The sequence below is a fragment of the Hypomesus nipponensis genome, chromosome 23, assembly GCF_054491055.1.
Source record: "Hypomesus nipponensis isolate SF chromosome 23, ASM5449105v1, whole genome shotgun sequence".
NCBI classification, from domain to species: domain Eukaryota; kingdom Metazoa; phylum Chordata; class Actinopteri; order Osmeriformes; family Osmeridae; genus Hypomesus; species Hypomesus nipponensis.
Genome location: NC_140383.1, coordinates 156,193 through 175,433, shown reverse-complemented (window position 1 = coordinate 175,433; position 19,241 = coordinate 156,193). Strand labels below are relative to the sequence as shown.

General features: G+C 44.5%; 1 protein-coding gene across 6 annotated transcripts in view; it reads right to left on the bottom strand.

Annotated features, from left to right (window-relative positions):
• dnah7 (dynein, axonemal, heavy chain 7) overlaps window positions 1–18,699 on the bottom strand; it is a 90,303-nt gene extending 71,604 nt beyond the window's left edge. For 5 of the 6 annotated variants that reach the window (XM_084688971.1, XM_084688973.1, XM_084688975.1 and 2 more), the window contains exons 1-20: window positions 18,316–18,699; window positions 18,138–18,209; window positions 17,873–17,975; window positions 17,427–17,583; window positions 17,149–17,239; window positions 16,193–16,373; window positions 15,869–15,941; window positions 15,363–15,488; window positions 15,099–15,218; window positions 14,817–15,000; window positions 14,547–14,726; window positions 14,036–14,308; window positions 13,517–13,644; window positions 12,844–12,922; window positions 10,865–11,089; window positions 10,464–10,610; window positions 9,107–9,427; window positions 8,198–8,562; window positions 6,554–6,740; window positions 1,191–1,384 (exon numbers count right to left, since the gene is read on the bottom strand). In XM_084688971.1, coding sequence (XP_084545097.1) covers window positions 1,191–1,384; window positions 6,554–6,740; window positions 8,198–8,562; window positions 9,107–9,427; window positions 10,464–10,610; window positions 10,865–11,089; window positions 12,844–12,922; window positions 13,517–13,644; window positions 14,036–14,308; window positions 14,547–14,726; window positions 14,817–15,000; window positions 15,099–15,218; window positions 15,363–15,488; window positions 15,869–15,941; window positions 16,193–16,373; window positions 17,149–17,239; window positions 17,427–17,583; window positions 17,873–17,975; window positions 18,138–18,209; window positions 18,316–18,327 — 3,218 coding nt within the window. In that variant the 5' untranslated portion in view covers window positions 18,328–18,699. The remainder of the gene's footprint in view (window positions 1–1,190; window positions 1,385–6,553; window positions 6,741–8,197; window positions 8,563–9,106; window positions 9,428–10,463; window positions 10,611–10,864; window positions 11,090–12,843; window positions 12,923–13,516; window positions 13,645–14,035; window positions 14,309–14,546; window positions 14,727–14,816; window positions 15,001–15,098; window positions 15,219–15,362; window positions 15,489–15,868; window positions 15,942–16,192; window positions 16,374–17,148; window positions 17,240–17,426; window positions 17,584–17,872; window positions 17,976–18,137; window positions 18,210–18,315) is intronic. The other variant, XM_084688972.1, reaches the window with a different exon arrangement.
• Window positions 18,700–19,241: the final 542 nt, after the last annotated feature.

Genomic DNA, 19,241 nt, shown 5'->3' with positions numbered 1-19,241 from the left:
GAGGCTCTGTACTGGGGCTGATGATACTCCCAGACGCGAAAGTTGGGGATGAAGAGAGGATGAAAAGATATAAAATCCAAAAGAGGCAGAGAAAAGGGCTAAGTCCTCTTTGTCTGAAATCACATTCATTATTAACCAAATACTTTGGGTGAATAAGACAAGAGCTGCTTATCAGCCTGGGCCTGCTTCAGGGAGCCACTGGGAAGTTAAGTAGGCCAGGGTGTCACAGGGAGAAGAACAGCCTCTATAATTAAATTCCCACAGTAAGTACAGGATTTCCAAGGCTTGAAATTAGTTTTCCAAGGCTTCTACTCAGTTAAATTGCTTCCCTCCCCCCATTTCCTCTTTTTTATTTTATTTTCTGAGCATGTCTACATGAAGAGGCAAAGCATGTTCTCTACACCATTGTGTCCATGTAGGCCAAGGTGCTGAAAAGTCTGCATCGATGTGCTAAACAGGTGGTGAAGTGGTGACATGTAGTGGTGACATGTAGTGGTGACATGTAGTGGTGACATGTAGTGCCCTCACACACAAACCTCACCATGGAGGACAAAAAAGTGTTGATAGTCACAAATACATGACAACCTTGCATAATCAAACTCTATCAAACAGCCTTACCACACCATGGGAGCCCATCACACTCATCACAGCCCACAGGCATCAGTCTAACCTACGATGCAATAAAATAGCTAGATCATATCCTTGCAAAATAGTTTTAAAAGTCTATCCTTAAGAAGTACTGATTGTAACCAGAGCAATTCACAGGAAAGCCCCAACACAGAGCCCTGAGCGGGCACAGTTATAAATGATGGTTTTCTGTTGTGTTATCATTCATGCCTTCCCTTCCAGTCCTGGGTTAGGTTAACCCTGAGCGGGCACAGGGCCCTGAGCAGGTTAGTCTGACTGTTGTTTCATTGCTGCTATGCACGTTGGACAAAGGCAAATCCTCACATTCTTATGGATCTTTCCTATGAATCATTCTACAAGTGATGTCTGACAGGTCTTTACTGTACCTGGTAGGGTTTGTTCGATAAATCAAAGCTCTTGATCTGGTGGGTCATTGTAGTGTAAGCTTAAGAGATCTTTATCTGTGTGGGGTCTTATCCTTGGGGAATCTTGTACCATGCAAGTCATCCAACTTGTTTTACCTGTCAAGGCTTCATAAATGAGTAAGAGGAACATCGACTCACCTGGTGGGATCTTTGGTCTCTGAGAGGATCTCCAGCAGCTCGTCGTTGGACAGGAAGAAGAATCGTGGGAAGAAGAGGCGCTTCCTTTCCAGGTACATGTTGAGGCCCTTCAAGATCATATCCAGGAACTCGTTGGATTTCCTCAGCTTCTCCACCATCTTCTCGATGGCCACTACGGCCAGCACATGCTTGTCCTGTCAGAATAAGAAAAGTTAAATTAGTAGCAGAAAAATATAAATTGCATATTATTTTTGTTCATAAAATACAATGGACATGCCAATCAAACCATCTTTTAACATGGGTGATCATGCACAAAAGCATTCTTGTGATAAAAGATATAATTAGAGCAACCAGGATTATTTAAAGCTTGTAGGAAACGCCTAATTTGAAGGATAGTTTGTTTTGCGCTGATATCAATGGCCTTGAGTCTGAAATAATAGTTACTTTAAGTCATCCCCTTTCACAGCTACAAGTCTAGTATGGATTAAGCTATTTTTAGTATAATTCCAAACATTAGGATCGGTGTTCCAGGGGAGGCTGAAATCCTGCTATAAACTGGAGCTTCTCCTGGGGCCTGTGGTGCAGAACAAGCCTGATCTCATCTGAGCTAATTCAACATGTTGCCTCTGGACATCCCAGAAAGGCCCAGCGTCAAGCTAATCTTCAAGGCTGGACAGCAGAATGCAGAAGCACGCTCTCAGGGAGCGGGACTGGAAGGGAAGGCATGAATGATAACACAACAGACGACCATCATTCATAACTACACACACAGTTATCACTTATCACTGAACCCTTCTCTCCACACTGGGAGGTTTGACATGTATCTGATGGGCCCATAACGGAGAAGAAAAATGTGTCATCTATTCTGGTCTATAACTTTATGTAATCAAGATTGAAAAATGATTGTGAGTCTGAATCCAAATGATGTGTTATCTATCTGTGGTAACTAATCTACAAGTACCGTATAGAAACGTTTGTAGACTGCATGCTGGGCAGAAACATACTACCTTTAGGTAATCTAATCTACCCAGGAGTTGTTAGTAACTGCATCTGAAGTAAAACATTCACTTTCAAGTCCTTACATGGCTTTGACTTGTTTTGGTCAAATTCAGGGTGTGTTTCAAAAGTGTTTAGGTCAGTCACTATGGAAGACAAACTCTCAGATCTTGAACTGGGACCAGAATGAGAATAACCATGTTTTTGTTCCTACTTTCTGCCTAGCTACAAAGTGGACTGTGTGGACCCCTCACAGTATCACAGACAGAGATAATAATTGCTTTTTCCCCTTTCCTGATTGCTATTGATTTCTTATTACCTGTGAAGACTGAAGCCGAGGCACAGGCTGGAAATTGAACTTTAACAACGGCTTTCATGCTAAAATAGAGGCCTTTCTTTCTAGGAGACTCTAAAAGCAAGTCAGAGGAGCGAGGTAATCAGAAACCTTTTCTCGTTAAGCCCTCTTTAAATCTTCTATTGTAACCATGAAAATTAGTCATTTGACCATGCTAAGGGTTGACAGAAGAGACTCAATTTTGAGGGAATAAATCCCGTTTTATAGGATTTTATTTCTGATAGCAGCCCTGCTCCAGACTTGTAACTATGGGCAACTGTAACCATGTCACTGGTATAAAAAAAGGACTGAATCAGATCATCTGCATAATTTGGTGAGGAAATACAACAATGGGCTGAACTAAAGAGTTTGAATAGAGCGATTGTGCAAATGATCCGGGCTCTTTCAGGTCGGGTGGATGAACATAAAGCTATGCATGCAAAAGTGATGAAGGGACATGAAGCTTTTCAGAATCACATGAAATGTGATTTCAGCTCATCACTTGGTACAATATGATGAGAGATATGTTATCAATATGCCAACTAAAGGTATTTCACAAGCTTTTAGTTGAATGGATCACAGTGGTGTATAATAACACCATAATACTATGTAACTTCAGCTAACAAGTGGAATACTTGAACCAGATTTAGTGAAACAGTGGACCTTAAACACCCACGTGCACACACATGGACAAAATGTACTTCAGCATTGTTCTGCTCTGACAAAAGGCCTGCAACAGTGTGAGAGGGTTGTCACAGTCAGACACACTCTCCTCTTGGGTCAGACACACTAACAGCTCAGTAAGTATTTCTCCTGGTTCAACACTCCACTCCTACAAATTCATATTGTGTGTGTGTTGTGGAGCTGTGTTACTTGTGTGTGCTATTGTATGTTGTGTATACGTGTTATGTGTGTTGTGTACGTGTAGGTCTAGCATACTTGTACATACACATCCCAGTGCATTCTTTCACACACCAGTGTGATGGCAGAAACCCCCTGACTCACAGTGAGGGCATTCTGGCTGTGCCGGGGCTGCCATGAGGATGAGTCTCTTCCATTAATTTGAGTTTTTATCTACCATTTTGTCCACAAGAGAGGTTAACTGATTCATTTGAGTGGAGAGGAAATACTGGCAAAGGAAGCAGGCGTGCTGATTGATCTGAGAAGCTGTCGAGTCTACATTGTAGACCTTCAGCAGCCCCTAGTGGCTGCTGCCCCTCAGAAGCATGTTCAGCATACTTGGGTGTGTACTGTATAAAGAGAAGCATCTACTGGTGATAATGAGGTATGTACTGTATAAGGAGAAGCATCGACTGGTGATAATGGTGTATGTACATATAAGGAGAAGCATCGACTGGTGATAATGGTGTATGTACATATAAGGAGAAGCATCGACTGGTGATAATGGTGTATGTACATATAAGGAGAAGCATCGACTCGTGATAATGGAGCCTACTTGATTTTGACTACTAAAAATTGATTATTTGATTAATTGGTTGGCTTATTAGTTTGCTAATTAGTTGCTAAACTTCTCAACTCATATTAGGTCTATTATTAAAACGTTAGCCAAAAATGCTAAGAATTTAAAAGGAAACACTTATCGACCAAAATTACAGCAAGAGACAGGCCCAGGGAGTTTTCAGGCGATCTTTATGAGGATGGACTAATACTTTTTTGCAAACTCTGTCATATTCAATCGACCATATTCGGCGTCAAACTGATGTGGAATATCTTTGGTCGCTCCGACATAAGAACAGGAAGGTTAGATTTTCAGTTGATTACATATGTACGGTGGCCCTGAAGTGCAAACCACAACCTCTAATATGAGTACATCCCCCAAATGAAAACACTCCCCCCAAATACGAGTCAACTCCCCCCAAATGGGATGACTTGCTCACCTCCCCCCAATACGAAGACACACTCCCCCAAATGGGAAACAACATTACATGCTCTTCTCCCTGTTCACCAACAGCTGCACCTCCTGTCATCCGTCCGTCAAACTCCTGAAGTTTGCGGACAACACCACCCTCATTGGGCTCATCTCTGGTGGGGATGAGTCTGATTATAGGTGGGAGGCTGACAACCTGGTGACCTGATGCAGCCAGAACAACCTAGAGCTCAATGCTCTTAAGACAGTGGAGACGGTTGTGGACTTCAGAAAGAACACAGCCCCACTCACCCCCATCACCCTGAGTGACTCCCCAGTCAGCACTGTGGAGTCCTTCCGCTTCCTGGGCACTATCCTCTCCTAGGACCTCAAGTGGGAACTGAACATCAGCTCCCTCACCAAGAAAGCACAACAGAGGATGTACTTCCTGCGGCAGCTGAAGAAATTCAACCAGCCAAAGACAATGATGGTGCACTTTTACCATCATTGAGTCCATCCTCACCTCCTCCATCAGCATCTGGTACGCTGCTGCCACTGCCAAGGACAAGAGCAGGCTGCAGCGTATCATCCGCACCTTGGAGAAGTGATTGGCTGCAATCTGCATTCCCTCGAGGACCTGCACACCTCGAGGACCCTGAGGCGATCGATCCCACCCTGGACACTCCCTGTTTCAGTCACTCCCCTCCGGTAGAAGGCTGCGGTCCATCAAGACCAAAACCTCACGCCACAAAACCTCCGCTGTTGGCCTCCTCAACAAAGCCAAGAGTTCACACTGACTTTAATGACTTCATGTCTTAAAAACAATTTGCATTTTGCACTACATTACAATTCCTGTAATATTTGTATTTTATATTGTAAATTGGCAACTTGTATTTTATTTTATGGCAACTTATATTTTATTTTATTGTATATTTTATTTTAATTGTATTCCACTTAGTATTGCTAGTTTATGTATCCTTAGTATAGTTACACCACATATTTAAATTTTAGATTCCTATATGTTTATTGTATGCACCTTCCTGCCAAAGCAAATTCCTTGTCTGTGCAAACTTTCATGGCGAATAAATCCCTTTCTGATTTCTGATTTCAAAAACACATGACATTAACTCAAAACGGAAATGGATGGTGCTGGTACTACACTTTGTCGCTGAATGGATGCAGTAACTAACAAGAAATAAGAAATTGATCGACAGAAGTTCAAAATGCAATAGCCTGACAGAGTTACGTGCACCAGGACATTTATTTGAGTATCGAAGCATGTAGCAAATAGTAGGCTACTTATGCAAAACCATAAATTGCTTAACGTAAAAATTGATATCCAAACAACTATCTATCCATGTCTTGGTTTCCCATTTGGGAGAGTGTGTCTTTGTATTGGGGGGAGGTGAGCAAGTCATCCCATTTGGGGGGAGTTGACTCGTATTTGGGGGGAGTGTTTTCATTTGGGGGATGTACTCATATTAGGGGGTGAGGTTTGCACTTCAGGGCCACCGTACTTATGTGCCTGCCCATAACCACACATCGTACACAAACACACTCATATCACCCATACCACACAAATTCACCCCCACACACACCAACTCACACGCACACACATAATTTCAAAGCACACAGGCGCAACCCTAACACACAGACAGTGAGACTGTAGCTGTTTTCCTTGTGACTACACAGCATCTTCCTTCCAGACAAAATCCATAATTTCTATTTGATGGTGCAGTCAGGCAGAGTTTGTGAAGGATGCTGCCTGATATTGATGTGTCTCATTTCAGGTCTACTGAGGACGCCAATTACCCTTTAGAGACTCTCTAGGGGTGCTGGTGTGACCGTGTTTGTATGTAAGTGTGTGTGTGTTTGTTTGTGTGTGTGTTAAGGCACCTGCAGGGACTGGTTGTTATTAAAACATAAGGTTTGCCATAATAACTAGTCTGGCAATTCATTAATCAAAGAATTCCAGTCTGGGTTGGACAGCTCCAACCCAAACAAGGACGACCTTGAACACACATGTACACACACGCACACACCTACACACTAATGCACATGTACACAAACACACACACTAGTACACACCAGAACACCCGCCTCCTTGACAGTGTATGCTGGACAAATGGTCAACCAACTTTTTGCATGTGTGAGTGGGTGTGTTACCAGGGAGACATGCTTCATGGTGTCTCGCCAGGTCTTGTCGACGGCCGTGAAGCGCCGACCCTCCTCGGGCATCTGGGCCATGATGTCTGGGGAGCTGAAGATGGGCTCTAGGTACAGCCAGGTGGACTGCACCTTCAGCCACTCGTCCAGGATCTCCTGCAGCAGCAGCAGGGTGCCCTCCCACTCCCTGCCAGCACCAAGCACACACAGGGCTTCAAATTTGCGACCATTTTGGTGACATATGCTCCTGAAATCTTATCTGTGCAACATCTTAATATATTTGGCAGCATTTGTGCAAATAATCCTTATGGTGCGACTTGTTTTAATTTATTTACAAAACGCTCGCTATTAGTCTACTGCACAGTATGTGCCTGCTGTGAGCTGATACAGTGACCGGTCTACCAACGTATCTATCCAACGTTATATAACCAGTTAAACTTCTTCCGTAAGTTAATTTTGACCCCTGACACAGGAGAGGGCCTCAAATATCACACACACTGTGGGGGATTTAGCTTCCCTTGTTCACTAGTGGAACCTTAATTTTGGACTAACGATGTATCAAATGCTTTTTCCTTTTCTATTCTTGAGGTGGGGACACCTGGATGACTACCAGGGCTCGACATTAACTTTTTGAGGCACTTGTCTTTTGGACAAGTAAATTAATGTTTCACTTGTCCGGGTAAAGATTTATCACTTTATATATATTTTTTTTTTTTGTGTTGACGTTAGCTCGCAAGCCTCGGCAGCTGTGCACCTAGTAAGCATTAGCAGCATTTGTAATGGTTAAATATACGTAGTTAAATATCAGCTAATATTCAACTGTAAAGTATACACCTTTTAAAGGTTCACTTGGTAAATCAGCCTCTGTCGGGTAGAAAGGGAAATTGTAGAAAAATGTCAAAGTTAACACCAATATTTAGTGGCAAAATCCATTGTTATGTCTACAAAATTATTTTAGATAGTATAAGTTTAACTAGCTTGCAAATACTGAGGATAGCCTACCAAAATTGAGTTAGCCAATGTCGTTAGCGATCCTAGCTCACGTTAGTTTGCTAGCTGTATATAACATTTCACTGGGTCTTGCAGCGCTGCTTGATTTACTGAAATTATTATGAAATGTTATGTTCTACTAGCCATTTGCCTACTTTAGCAGGTCACAGTATTTCCTATTTCCTGTAACTATCAGGACTTGACACAGTAAATAATTCCTCTTTCAAGTAATAAGCCCCCTCAAGTGTTGAGCATTAAATTAGCTGCACGTTCTGTAGAGATCTTGGGACAAAGCCACTTTCTTGTGTTTTGCTAATGCAGAATTCGGTAAATAAAAAATCTATAAAATAGACGTAATGAGTGGCACATAACGTGAAGTAACATGGCATTTTATTTTGTTTGAGTTTTAACTTGTCCAGTGGGGCAAGTACATTTCTCTTCCACTTGCCCCACAAAGAAATCCACTTGTCCCAGAAGAGTGGACAAGCCTTAATGTCGAGCCCTGACTACTATCTACTGGAATACAACATCACATCCATGTGTGTGTGTTCCTCTTTTGTTCTCCTCTGACACTGCAAGTCTATCTAATGATTCAAGGGTGTATAGAATAGCAGGCGTTCTGTACAGTAGATTTGAGAGTTCATATCTCCATACCGTATCTCTCGCTCGAAGGGCTTGATGAACGGTGATCCTCTCATGGTTTGGGTCTTCACGATGTGGTCGTCAAGCAATGTCTGGACCTCCTCCACGGAGGACAGGATGCAGGTGCCAGTCTCCCTGTAGGGCAGAAGACTGAACTCCATGTCTCCCCACTCCTGGATCATCTTCTCCAGGGCCTTCTCCAGGGAGTGCTCCTTACTGGCTGCCTCGCTGATGCCCTCCAGCTTGCCCAGGTGGGCCTCCAGGTTCATGGGCAGGAAGCGAGCCACACAGGCCTCCTCAGTCGAGCGCAGAGGGAAGCCCACCGCCGCCGACATGGCGTCCCAGTGTCGGTCACGGAGACCGGGGTTACACAGCACCTGGGGGGGGCAGGGGGTGTAGGGTTACACAGCACCTGGGTGGGGCCGGTTACACAGCACCCGGGGGGGGTTACACAGCACCTGGGGGGAGGGGGGTTACACAGCACCTGGGGGGGGTGGTTACACAGCCCTGGGGGGGTTACACAGCCCCTGGGGGGGGTTACACAGCACCCGGGGGGGGTTACACAGCACTTGGGGGGGGGGGGTTACACAGCACCTGGGGGGGGCGGTTACACAGCCCCTGGGGGGGGTTACACAGCACTTGGGGGGTTACACAGCACCTGGGGGGGGGGGGTTACACAGCACCTGGGGGAGGTTACACAGCACCTGGGGGGGGGGGGGTTACACAGCCCCTGGGGGGGGCGGTTACACAGCCCTGGGGGGGTTACACAGCACCTGGGGGGGGGGGGTTACACAGCACCTGGGGGAGGTTACACAGCACCTGGGGGGGGGGGGTTACACAGCCCTGGGGGGGCGGGATTGAAATTGAAAGATCTACCACATGCCCAGGGAATAAACCTGCTTGTCGTTGGTTAATACCAACCTGCACAATAGGAATGTTCTCCTTGAAGGCCTCCACCTCTGCCTTCACCCTGGTGGTGATGTGCAGAGCCTTGGGTGTTTCCTGGAAGCTCTTCTCCAGCTTATAGAGGGCTCTCCAGTAGCTCCCCACATCTCCCTCCACCTTGTCTGGGTTGACGGCGGACAGAGGGCCATGGACCCACTGGTGGTGGTGATTCTGGAAGTCAGCGGCCGTTTCGTAAAGCCGTAGGAAGGGTGTGAGGCGTTCCTGGACCTTCTTCCGGTTGGGGTACTGGGTCATTGGCCAGCCAAACGCCTCCTCTTCCTGGTTAAAGCCCTCAATCTGTGGGTGGAGGAGGGAGGCGGAGAAAGACATTCAAAATATTAATAGTTCAACTTGTAACCTATTAACTCATTCACTAAACTCTTATTTTAGCTTTGAAACTGAGAAACATACAGTAGAGACACTCTACTCACATACTATGGGCCCTATTTTAACGATCTGAAACGCAAGTATCAAACGCGAAACGCAAGTACCTTTGTGGGCGGGACTCTGGCGCTGTTGCTATGATACCGGCGGGATAAATGACTCTTGCGTCTGACGCAAATCTAAAATGGGTTGGTATGAAGTAGCTAAATGACTCATAGGTGTAGTTTGGGCTTAACGTGCAATAAACTAATCAGAGCGTCATCTCACATTCCCTTTAAGAGCAGGCCAGCTTGTTCCATCGCGGATTGCTATTATAACGGTAGATTTGCCAGGCGCACGCCAGGAGCGGTTCACAGCCAAGGAGACCGACGTTCTCATCAGGGCCGTAAAAGATAGAGAAGTGACATTGTATGGGGATGGGAGAAGAAACCCACCCAAATTCAGTTAAACAGGCGTGGGAGGAATTGCAACAATTGTTACAAATCAAGTTCACATACATAGAGATTTCTCATGAAAGTCTTTTTAATCATTGACATGAAATAAATTTAACAGAACCATACAATAAATCAAAACAATATAACGCAGCTTCGCAGGAAGCAGACCCTGGCCTCACCAGCAGTGCGCACGGGCCAAGCATGCGCCCTTAAAATAGCATCTGAATAACGCACCACACTGACTTTAGACTACGTTTTTCCTGGTTTGTGGCGGAATTGTTTTCTGAAACTGCAAAATAGCACCAGGGAATGTTTGTGCCGGAACACGCCTCCTTTTTTCGCCAAACCGCCCCCGGGAGCACAGGTTCATTCTCTAATTCACCGACGTGCGTCTGTGGAGGGAGCTGTGCGTCTAGTGCAAAATAGGAATGATACATGCATCAGTGTACAAAGTCAATAGCGGTGGGTGTGGTGTGGTGAATGGGCTTTTAGATCCTCCCTGCTCCCTTCCTCACCTTCTCCATGGCAACATCCAGCTTGGAGTTGAGGGCCTGGGCCTTTTTCAGGTATTTGTTGAGTTCTGACAGGTCTCCAAAGGTCACAAACTCCTCCACCTGCTTGGTGTAGCTCTCCAGTTCCTCCACAAACCTCTCACAGCGCAGCTGCAGGAAGACAAATCATGGAGTTATATGGTTTCTGTTCTGCCAGACGGCCACAACAGCTCACATCAATTACGTCTGAAATCAACTAAGAAGCCCTGTTCAGACTGAAATATTTGATGGAAAACCTGGTTTAAAGTGGGCTAACAAGGTCAGCTAAAACCTTTCTTTTTACAGCTGTCCTGGTCATCCTAAGTTTCAGGACATACAGGTTTCCTGGTCATCCTCCCACCCCTCCCAGGACATCTCTCTCGGACCTTGAGGCCTCCCTGGTACTGCTCCTCCTTCTGCTTGGTGATCTGTCGGTGCTCCTCCAGGATGGAGGGCATGCGGGTGTGCCACTGGAAGGTCTGCCTGTTCAGACGCATGTCCACAGCCGAAAAGGTCACATAGTCCACTAGGAAGCACAGGCGTGTCTTGGAGTCTGACAGCTTCTTCTCCAGCAAGGACATTTCTTGGGCCTGCACCACATCCACATACGTCTGGATGGAAGAAGGGAAGAAATGAGCATGGATTCCTCTGACGCCATGCTAATATGGTTCATCTCTACCGTTTAATGTAATAATAATAGTAAAATATAGCTGCAAGCAGCGATACAGGTTCCTCCTCAAAGTGGCAAAATACTATAAACATGTACACTGCAGAAGATCGAGACTTGGACAACAATAGAGCAAAACTACTTCATGTTTGGCCAACAACAATAGGCTGAACGGGGATTAGAACTCATGAGCATAAGGTCGCAAGTCAGTCTCTCTATCCTCTCTGCTGAACACCAACTGCTGAAATGTTAAGAACAGAAAGGGCAGAGTATTAGCCTATTATAGGATATTGAAAGTTTTCTTGAGTTGATCTCTTTCCAGAATCTCATGCAAGGCACAATAACAGTAGTCATGTGGTCGGCTGGGCTAGGCTGGGCTGGGCAGAGCTCATGTTCAGCTGCTTGCAAGAATAAGTTGTGAGAGCAGCCGACTCTCTGTTCCCATTTAAATGCACAACATGCACAATCAGGGTGACCAACAAGATTATATTAACTAACAAACAATAACATTACAAACATCTAACTGAACGAACACAACAACTGAAATCCCTCGCAAGGCTGTTGTAACCGAACAATTTTCCACAAGTCTTTAGGGTTACGGTTAGGACATGCCGCACTGCATGCTGGGTACCCAAGTGGCTGACACTGATTATCTAGCTGTGCACCGACTGCGTGATATGAGTATTAGTTTTTGGTCAGCTTGGGACAAAGGTTAAGAAACGGTTGACATTTCAAAGCGAAATTGCATATTGTATTTCAGAATGATGTCTGCCTGTTTAACTAAACAAGTAATCAAAATTATGACAGGCCAAAAGACTGTGCCTGAATTCAAACCTGTGACCTTGAGCTTTGCAGGACAACATCTCAACCTATTGAGCCACCCGCAGAACTGAGTAAGTCTGTTCAGTTTCTGTATAAAAAAGAAAGCCGTTTCTCCTGTAGCGTGGATTGGTCGATTCGGCCAAAGTTTAAACAGCTGTAATTCAATGATCTTTTGACATATCAAGGTGAAATTGCACATGGTACTTCAGAAAAATGTCATCCTGTTTAACTAAACAGATATTCAAATTTAAGACGGGCTAAATGACGGAGGAACCCTAACAAAACTAATGAAAACAATAGGTTTAGGAACCCTAATAATAATTTTGCACATGCTTCTATCCTAACCCTACCCCGACATACAGTACAAAGGGTAATTTGAACCTGCAACCTCTTCATCTGCAGTCAAGTGCTTTAACCACTGAGTTATACTTTGCCCATACTGTTTACCTGATATCTACTCCAAACACAGAACCAGAACAGGTTGTTCTGGTCACAATAACTCTTCCATCCTACTCCGATGAAGTATCATTATGCAGTAAGTGGAATCATTTTGTGTCTAATCCTCATAGAATACAACAATGTACCTCAGTCTGAGGACAAGGAATGAAAAGTTTCCAAACTAATTCAAGTAAATAACTACACAGTAAAGAAACACAGTGCTTGACACCACTGAAACGCTTTGCCACAGAGACGGAAGGAACAAGAACCAAACAGCACCCACATAAACTCATGACACTCCCCCCCAGCTCACAGGCCCTTGGACACTCCCCCACAGCTTACAGGGGACTCGTAAAGAACATCAAATTGATGACGAGCCTGTCAGTTCTTCAGATCTGTCTTCACAGAACATAAAGCCGTGGCAGCCATGACAGTTACCTTCAGCTCCATCAGCTGCTGGGTGTTGCTGGGCGTGCTCAGTAATTTCTCTGCAATCTTTTCAAATTCATCACAGAGCCTGAGAGTCAAAGCACATTCCAGTTAATGTTACAAGCTGCAGTGTACCTTGTCTAACTACATGCTCTTATTGTTATTCCATTTGGGACTTATTTGGTTTCACAATGTATGCTTCATGTTTGGCTACCCGCAATGTTTGGGGATATCTCGTTGTTATGATCAGTGACCTATTCACTTTTGTAAAACTCTCTCTTGGAAGTTGCTTTGGACAAAAGCGTCTGCTAAATGCATAAATGTAAATGTAATGTAAATGTGTACGGGTCTGGCTTGAGTAAATGATACTGCACTACAGGGTCCACAGCATGAGGATTGAGAAGGTTAATGCAGAAGCAATGAAGCCGATAGCATTTTAAATAAGAGGGGTGAGTGGTCCATTTTCTTCATGGAACATTTGCTTTGAGTTTCAAGATTCCTATGGGAGACAGTGGATAGTTTCCCTGTAGTGGACAAGTTGTTGAAGAAACAGGGTGTGTTCTGCCCCAAAACATATTTTCTTGCTTCTGGGGAACAAATCTGGTAGTTCAGTTTTGTTTAGACCTCTTGCAAATCTGAAAAGAAGTGGGTGTATGTAAATGTTTTTCAGGGTGGTACCTACTTCTGGTTGAACACCTGATGGTCTTGTAACATGCGGGCGATGAGTTTCTGGCACAGTCCCTCTGCACGCTTCACGAGGGCTCTCACCAGCTCGTGGGAGTGGACCTCAAACATGCCCAGACGTACCACCTGCAGGAACCATGCAGCTGAGGAGGCAGGCACTGGGCTTGCTTCAGTTAGACCTGCACCCTTAGCTACGGTGACTTGAACCTTTCTTTTTTAGGAAGGCTTTGAAACACACAAACTGACACAATCGACATTTTCTGCTTAAACAAGCTGATTGAGCCCTTAAAAATTATACTGTCTAGGAGGATGGAGGCTGCCAAACTAAAATCATGAACACTGTACATGAGCTATATCAGGGGTGAGGTAAGAAGCAAAATAATAAAGATCAAGTCAAGCTTGTTTCTCAAATAGAGTACAGTTCATACTATACTCACTATACACTGCTTATCCTCTGGTATTCTAATGTAAGCTGTGGTACTCTGGTATTGTAATGTAAGCTGTGTTCCTCTGGTACCTTGCTGGAGTCGTACTGGATCTCGTCTGCTAGCTGCTGGTAGCGCGTCACCTCCACCATGATCTCCTGGAAGGAGTGCTGCTCACGGAGGAACTGCTCCACGTCCTCCAGGGCCTGCTGGGATACTAGCGAGGCATACCTGTCGTACAGGCGCACATGCTCCCTGGGGCCGGCGCTCTCCGAGCGGACCACCCTTCTCACCTCCTCCTGCTGGGCCTCCAGGATCTCCGGCAAGACCACAGGCCTCAGGCTGCCCCCGCACTGGCCGCCCGGCTGACAGGGAAAGACAGAGAAAATCTCAACTTGAATCGTGTCGCTACCCACAATGCACCATGCAAGTGATTCGCCTGGCTCCATTGAAAATTAAAGGAAAGCATGTTGTCGCTCGCGTCGCTGCCGTGTAAACGCACCGTTACTGTAAGTCGCTCTGGATAAGAGCGTCTGCTAAATGACAAAATGTAAATCACCAGTCATAACCAATCCCAGTCATAAGCATGACTCTAGTAGTTACCCATTCAGAGTAGAGCTTGGTCTCCACACGAGGCACCAGGCTGACAGACTTCAGCATCATGTCGTACACGTTAAGGAGGATGACCTCAAAGTCTTTGAAGTTGGGCTCAAATTGGATGTGGTTCTGGTCCAGGATGAGTCTCAGGACAAAGCCAGGGTGCTCGTGGGCTCGTACTGACAGCTGAAGAAAGGCCATTTAGATATTTTAAATATGCATTTAAAGATTACCTGTAATCTCCACAATAATCTACCATCATATGAGTAATTCTACCGGATTTTGACTAATGAGATGTGTGTAGTCCTGCATAGATTCCAGTGCAAGGCTCTGGAGCTGGGAAGTCATCAGGCCTGCCACACAGTTAAAGAAAGACTGCAGTTTGGCTGCATTGGTGTTGCTGGGCACCATCTTGCGCTTGTTCCCTTGGTAGTAGATATGCTGGACTTCAGGAAACCATCTGTGAAAGACATTTGTTTTCCAGTACAATACAAACAGTGGTGGTGTCAAGGTTGAATTTGACCATGTTCAGTACAGGTCAGGAAGGAGTTAACATACTTCTTGAGGAGGATGTCCTTGGCACTCTCGATGTGACGTATAACCAGGTGCTGGAAGACAGAGAGTTCCATAGACTCCTGTGTGTTATGGAACTCCTCCACATCAATGAGGCGCACTTTCCTACAGAAGACAGAATCATGAAAGTGAACAAATGAGTTTAGTTCTACTGACATGTGAACATAGAGTAGGGTACAATTCCTACTGGACACACAAACCACCACCTAAACAGTGTGTAGTAGTTATTTTAGGTGAGAGCATACTCACTTAAAAGACACATGCCACAAATCCAGCACCTGCAGCATAGTGGGGTTGATGGAGTGCAGTCCTTCCTTCATGCTCTTCTGAGCATGATGAAAGGATTTATTCCAAGGCTTGGGCACCAACTCCATTCTTAAAGGGGGAGAACAAGGAAAGATAAGATGAGGAATCTGGTGAAGTGAAACTAAATAGCTAATATTTGAATACATATGGATTCAATACGGCTAGTAGAATACTAGCATTGGTTTTGTAGAATACTACTATCTTCTTTATGTATTATCTGCAATCAATCCTTCCAAACAAGTATATAGGGTTAGGGTTTTGTTTTGTCTTATTGTCTTTGTCTTGTGTATAAAGTGAAAGGGCTGCCTGGCAGAATATGCAAAAGGTTATAATTAGCTGAAGCTTCAGTCTTCACATTTTAGTTTTCCTTTTACCTTACTGCTGTATTGTTATTATTTTATATTTTAAGGAACAAAATAAACCACTACTCTTACTGTTGTTGAACTTACTCTGCTCTGTGAGGAATAGGATCTTTCATGTTCTCCTCTTCATTCATCCTTGGGTCTCTGAGCACAAAGTCCACTGCAAGCAAAGAAAAATGTGTAATTTAGTCTCCATTCTTGAAAACACTACAAACAAACTTTTTTGTCTCTCCCAACAAAACATTCTGTCCATCAGGTGACAGAGACAGTGCATGATGGGAAAAGTCAAACTGAGCCACAAAAATGTTGTATGCCTAGAGGCCAACTGCAAAAGGCATGTAGTATTGTACATAGAGATGACTGTGTTAAGTGTAAAGGCTGATGGTCCTGAAACGTATTGGGGTCAGATACCGATAGCTTTCTTCACACTCAGCAGGTAGTCCTCCCTCATCTCGTCAGACAGATTCTCAATGGTTTTTGTCAGCATCTTTAGGTGGGTTGGGACCAGGTCCAGAACATTCTCCAACCAAGAGTCCTCCATAGCCGCCACATGTTCAGTGTCAATCCCATTACGGATGTAATAGTAATATCTCTGATAGGAAAGACAAAAACATGCAATTGTAGATGCTGTATTGGAATAAACCATATTATCAATTTGCTTTACATTACATTTAGTCATTTAGTAGACGCTCTTATCCAGAGCAACACACAGTAAGTACGGGGACATTCCCCCGAGGCAAGTAGGCTGAAGTGCCTTGCCCAAGGACACAACGTCATTTTGCACGGCCAGGTATCGAACCAGCAACCTTCGGATAATTGGCGCAATTCCCTAACCACTCAGCTACCTGACTCCCTGCTTTAAAATAACAATAATACTGCTGTTTCCTTTTTGGTTGCTGTGCCACAACCATGTCTGGTGTTATATTACATGAAGTGTTCTGTACTGCAGTGGTGTCAGTGCTCTCTGAAATAAGCTTTCAGTATGCCATGCGTGAGAGTGCTATGTAACGTCTCACCGTACATAGCAACAAAAGCCTCTGACAACAAGCACACCAAACAATAGCCCAAGTGTCTGCCTGCTGTACACCTTGTCTCTAATGATGGCAGCATGGTGGTCTCAGAGCGCTGAAGGTCCTTCCTGCCGGCCGCTATCAGACTCAGTACACCCCTGGCTGGCTGGATCCTAGCGACTGAAGCCAGCGGGGGCTGCTAAGGCTAGACAGGTCATTCCACCACAACATACCTGACTCACACCAGTGTTTTGCAGCCCCAGAGTACAGTATTCATTCTAAGACACAAGCCTTTTTCAGAAATGGGCTGGCCTGATACTGTGGGTTCTAAAGGGTTAGTTGTGGCAGTTCTCTCACCAGCACGTCCTTCTCTGTGGCTGTGGGGGAGCCACAGGTCGGGGGCAGACTGTCCTCTGCAAGGGGTTTACCTGCGGTGGGTTCTTGCTGCCTGCAAGTAGGAAGAAGGGTTAGGCTTGGATGGATGGATGGATGGATGGATGGATGGATGACTGGATGGATGACTGGATGGATAAATAACTGGATGGATGGATGTGTGGTTGATCAAATGGTTGGTTGATATGGCTGGCTGGGTTTATTGGGCGAGTGCGTGTCAAACAGGACTCTAACATGCATACAGGATTATGCTGACGAGGGCACTGCGGAAGTGCTCGCAATCTTTCTTGGGCAGTGCAGTGCTGCGAGGCTTCTCTGGTATCAGGCCAGCATCTTCCAATCCTCTGCTCTGCCTCTGGCCAAGCTTCTTCCCAGACACACTACCAAGTGTGTCTCCTACTGAGACCAGGAAGAAAGTAATGATTACAAATGCAAATTATTAGTTTATCATGACAAAGCCATTACATTAAGGTTACAAATGTAACCAGAGAAGCTGGTTATGAAATAGCTATCAAATACAGTGATAAAAGAAACAATGTGCCTTTTTTATGCATTACTTCGCAGCCATAGTGTCAAAATTATTTATTCCATGTACGCAGGCTATCATGTCTGTCAAAGGGCTTGATAGTTGTAAACGGTCTAAACAAGTAACAAATAGCATGCTGATATGGAACTGTGGGATACTCACGACAGTGTGTTACTTCTGCTTCGAACCCAGCGGCCTTCTCTCTGAGTGGTGACTGCAAAACAAAGGTTGGGACTGTCTCCTGCCACAGGGGTTTGGAGCGGGCCTGGATGTGGATTAAGGAAAAAAACTTTTTCTGACACTTACATTGGAAATATACCACCATATGTTCATTAAGTATTTTTTCCCAACACAACTGAACTCATTTTGAAATTGGCATGTTACTGCCAAATAAGGTGCTGATGTGTCAGACCAAACACTAGCGTACCCGAGGAAGTTGTGGAAGAAGGCGTTTAGGATGATCAGGGATTTTAGGCATCTTTTTACTGTGAATGGTATTCTAAATACAAAGAGAAGAGCGTATTTAAAGACGAACAAGAATCTGTAAAGCGTAATGATACAGTAGTGAGGGTACAATCCTGTAATGAAATACATAGATACATTACCTGAGCCTCCATGTTCAGGAATGTCTGTTCGTATTAGCTATTGCATGTTGTAATGTCAAACGTGAAGAAGAAAAAAATAGCTAGCTAGCTTGTCCATTTCCATTATATTTGTCCTTGAATTGGCTACCGGCTAGCTAGTTGCACTAGATAGGTACAGTAGCCTACCAGTACTGTACCCGTGCTGGTAGCTAGTCTAACGTTTAGAAATTACAAGGCTAACTCAATTACAATTATCTTCCTCTGCAGATAAGTAGTTTATGCAAATGTTCACGCTTTCAAACTCACTGTTCAGCAGTGATTTGCCAGTAAAAAAGTACAGTATACATCGATTGAATTTGTTTTGATAAGTGTTTCAGCTTTCAATAGATACCTGCCGTTGTTAGTTTGGTTGCTAGGCAATAGCATGCCACCGCTAGGGCGTGCTAGGAGGCACGTGTCTGTGCTATGGAGATACTCTCTTCAACCTCTCCTCTCATGAGGATACAGGAGAAGATACAGGACAAACGGAGTCAGGGGATAACTCACCACATCTTATATTATCACATTAGCAAATCCTAATGTAATGTCATATTGATCTGGACACAAAGGGTTGGATGTTTTCCATTATCCATGTCTTATCTATACTTCCAAATTAGTCTACTGGTAGTCTAGGTCTGTATGTACACCTCTATTCCTGCTATCAGTAAACTACCTCCTTCAAACACCCTATCCAGCTCTGCAAGCTGTCCTTATTAAACTCAAAATCTATGTTGAAGCCTGTGGCTGTGACCAATGGGGATTGAGAATGACCTCCCTCCTTAGAAACCTTACATTTAAAAAAAATAAAGCAGTCGATCTATCACTTATTGCATATTGCACAAGTCATCTACCAGTCATTTTGTCAATTAAAACTCCTTTCACTGCCTTTTAAAACTCTCATGAATAAG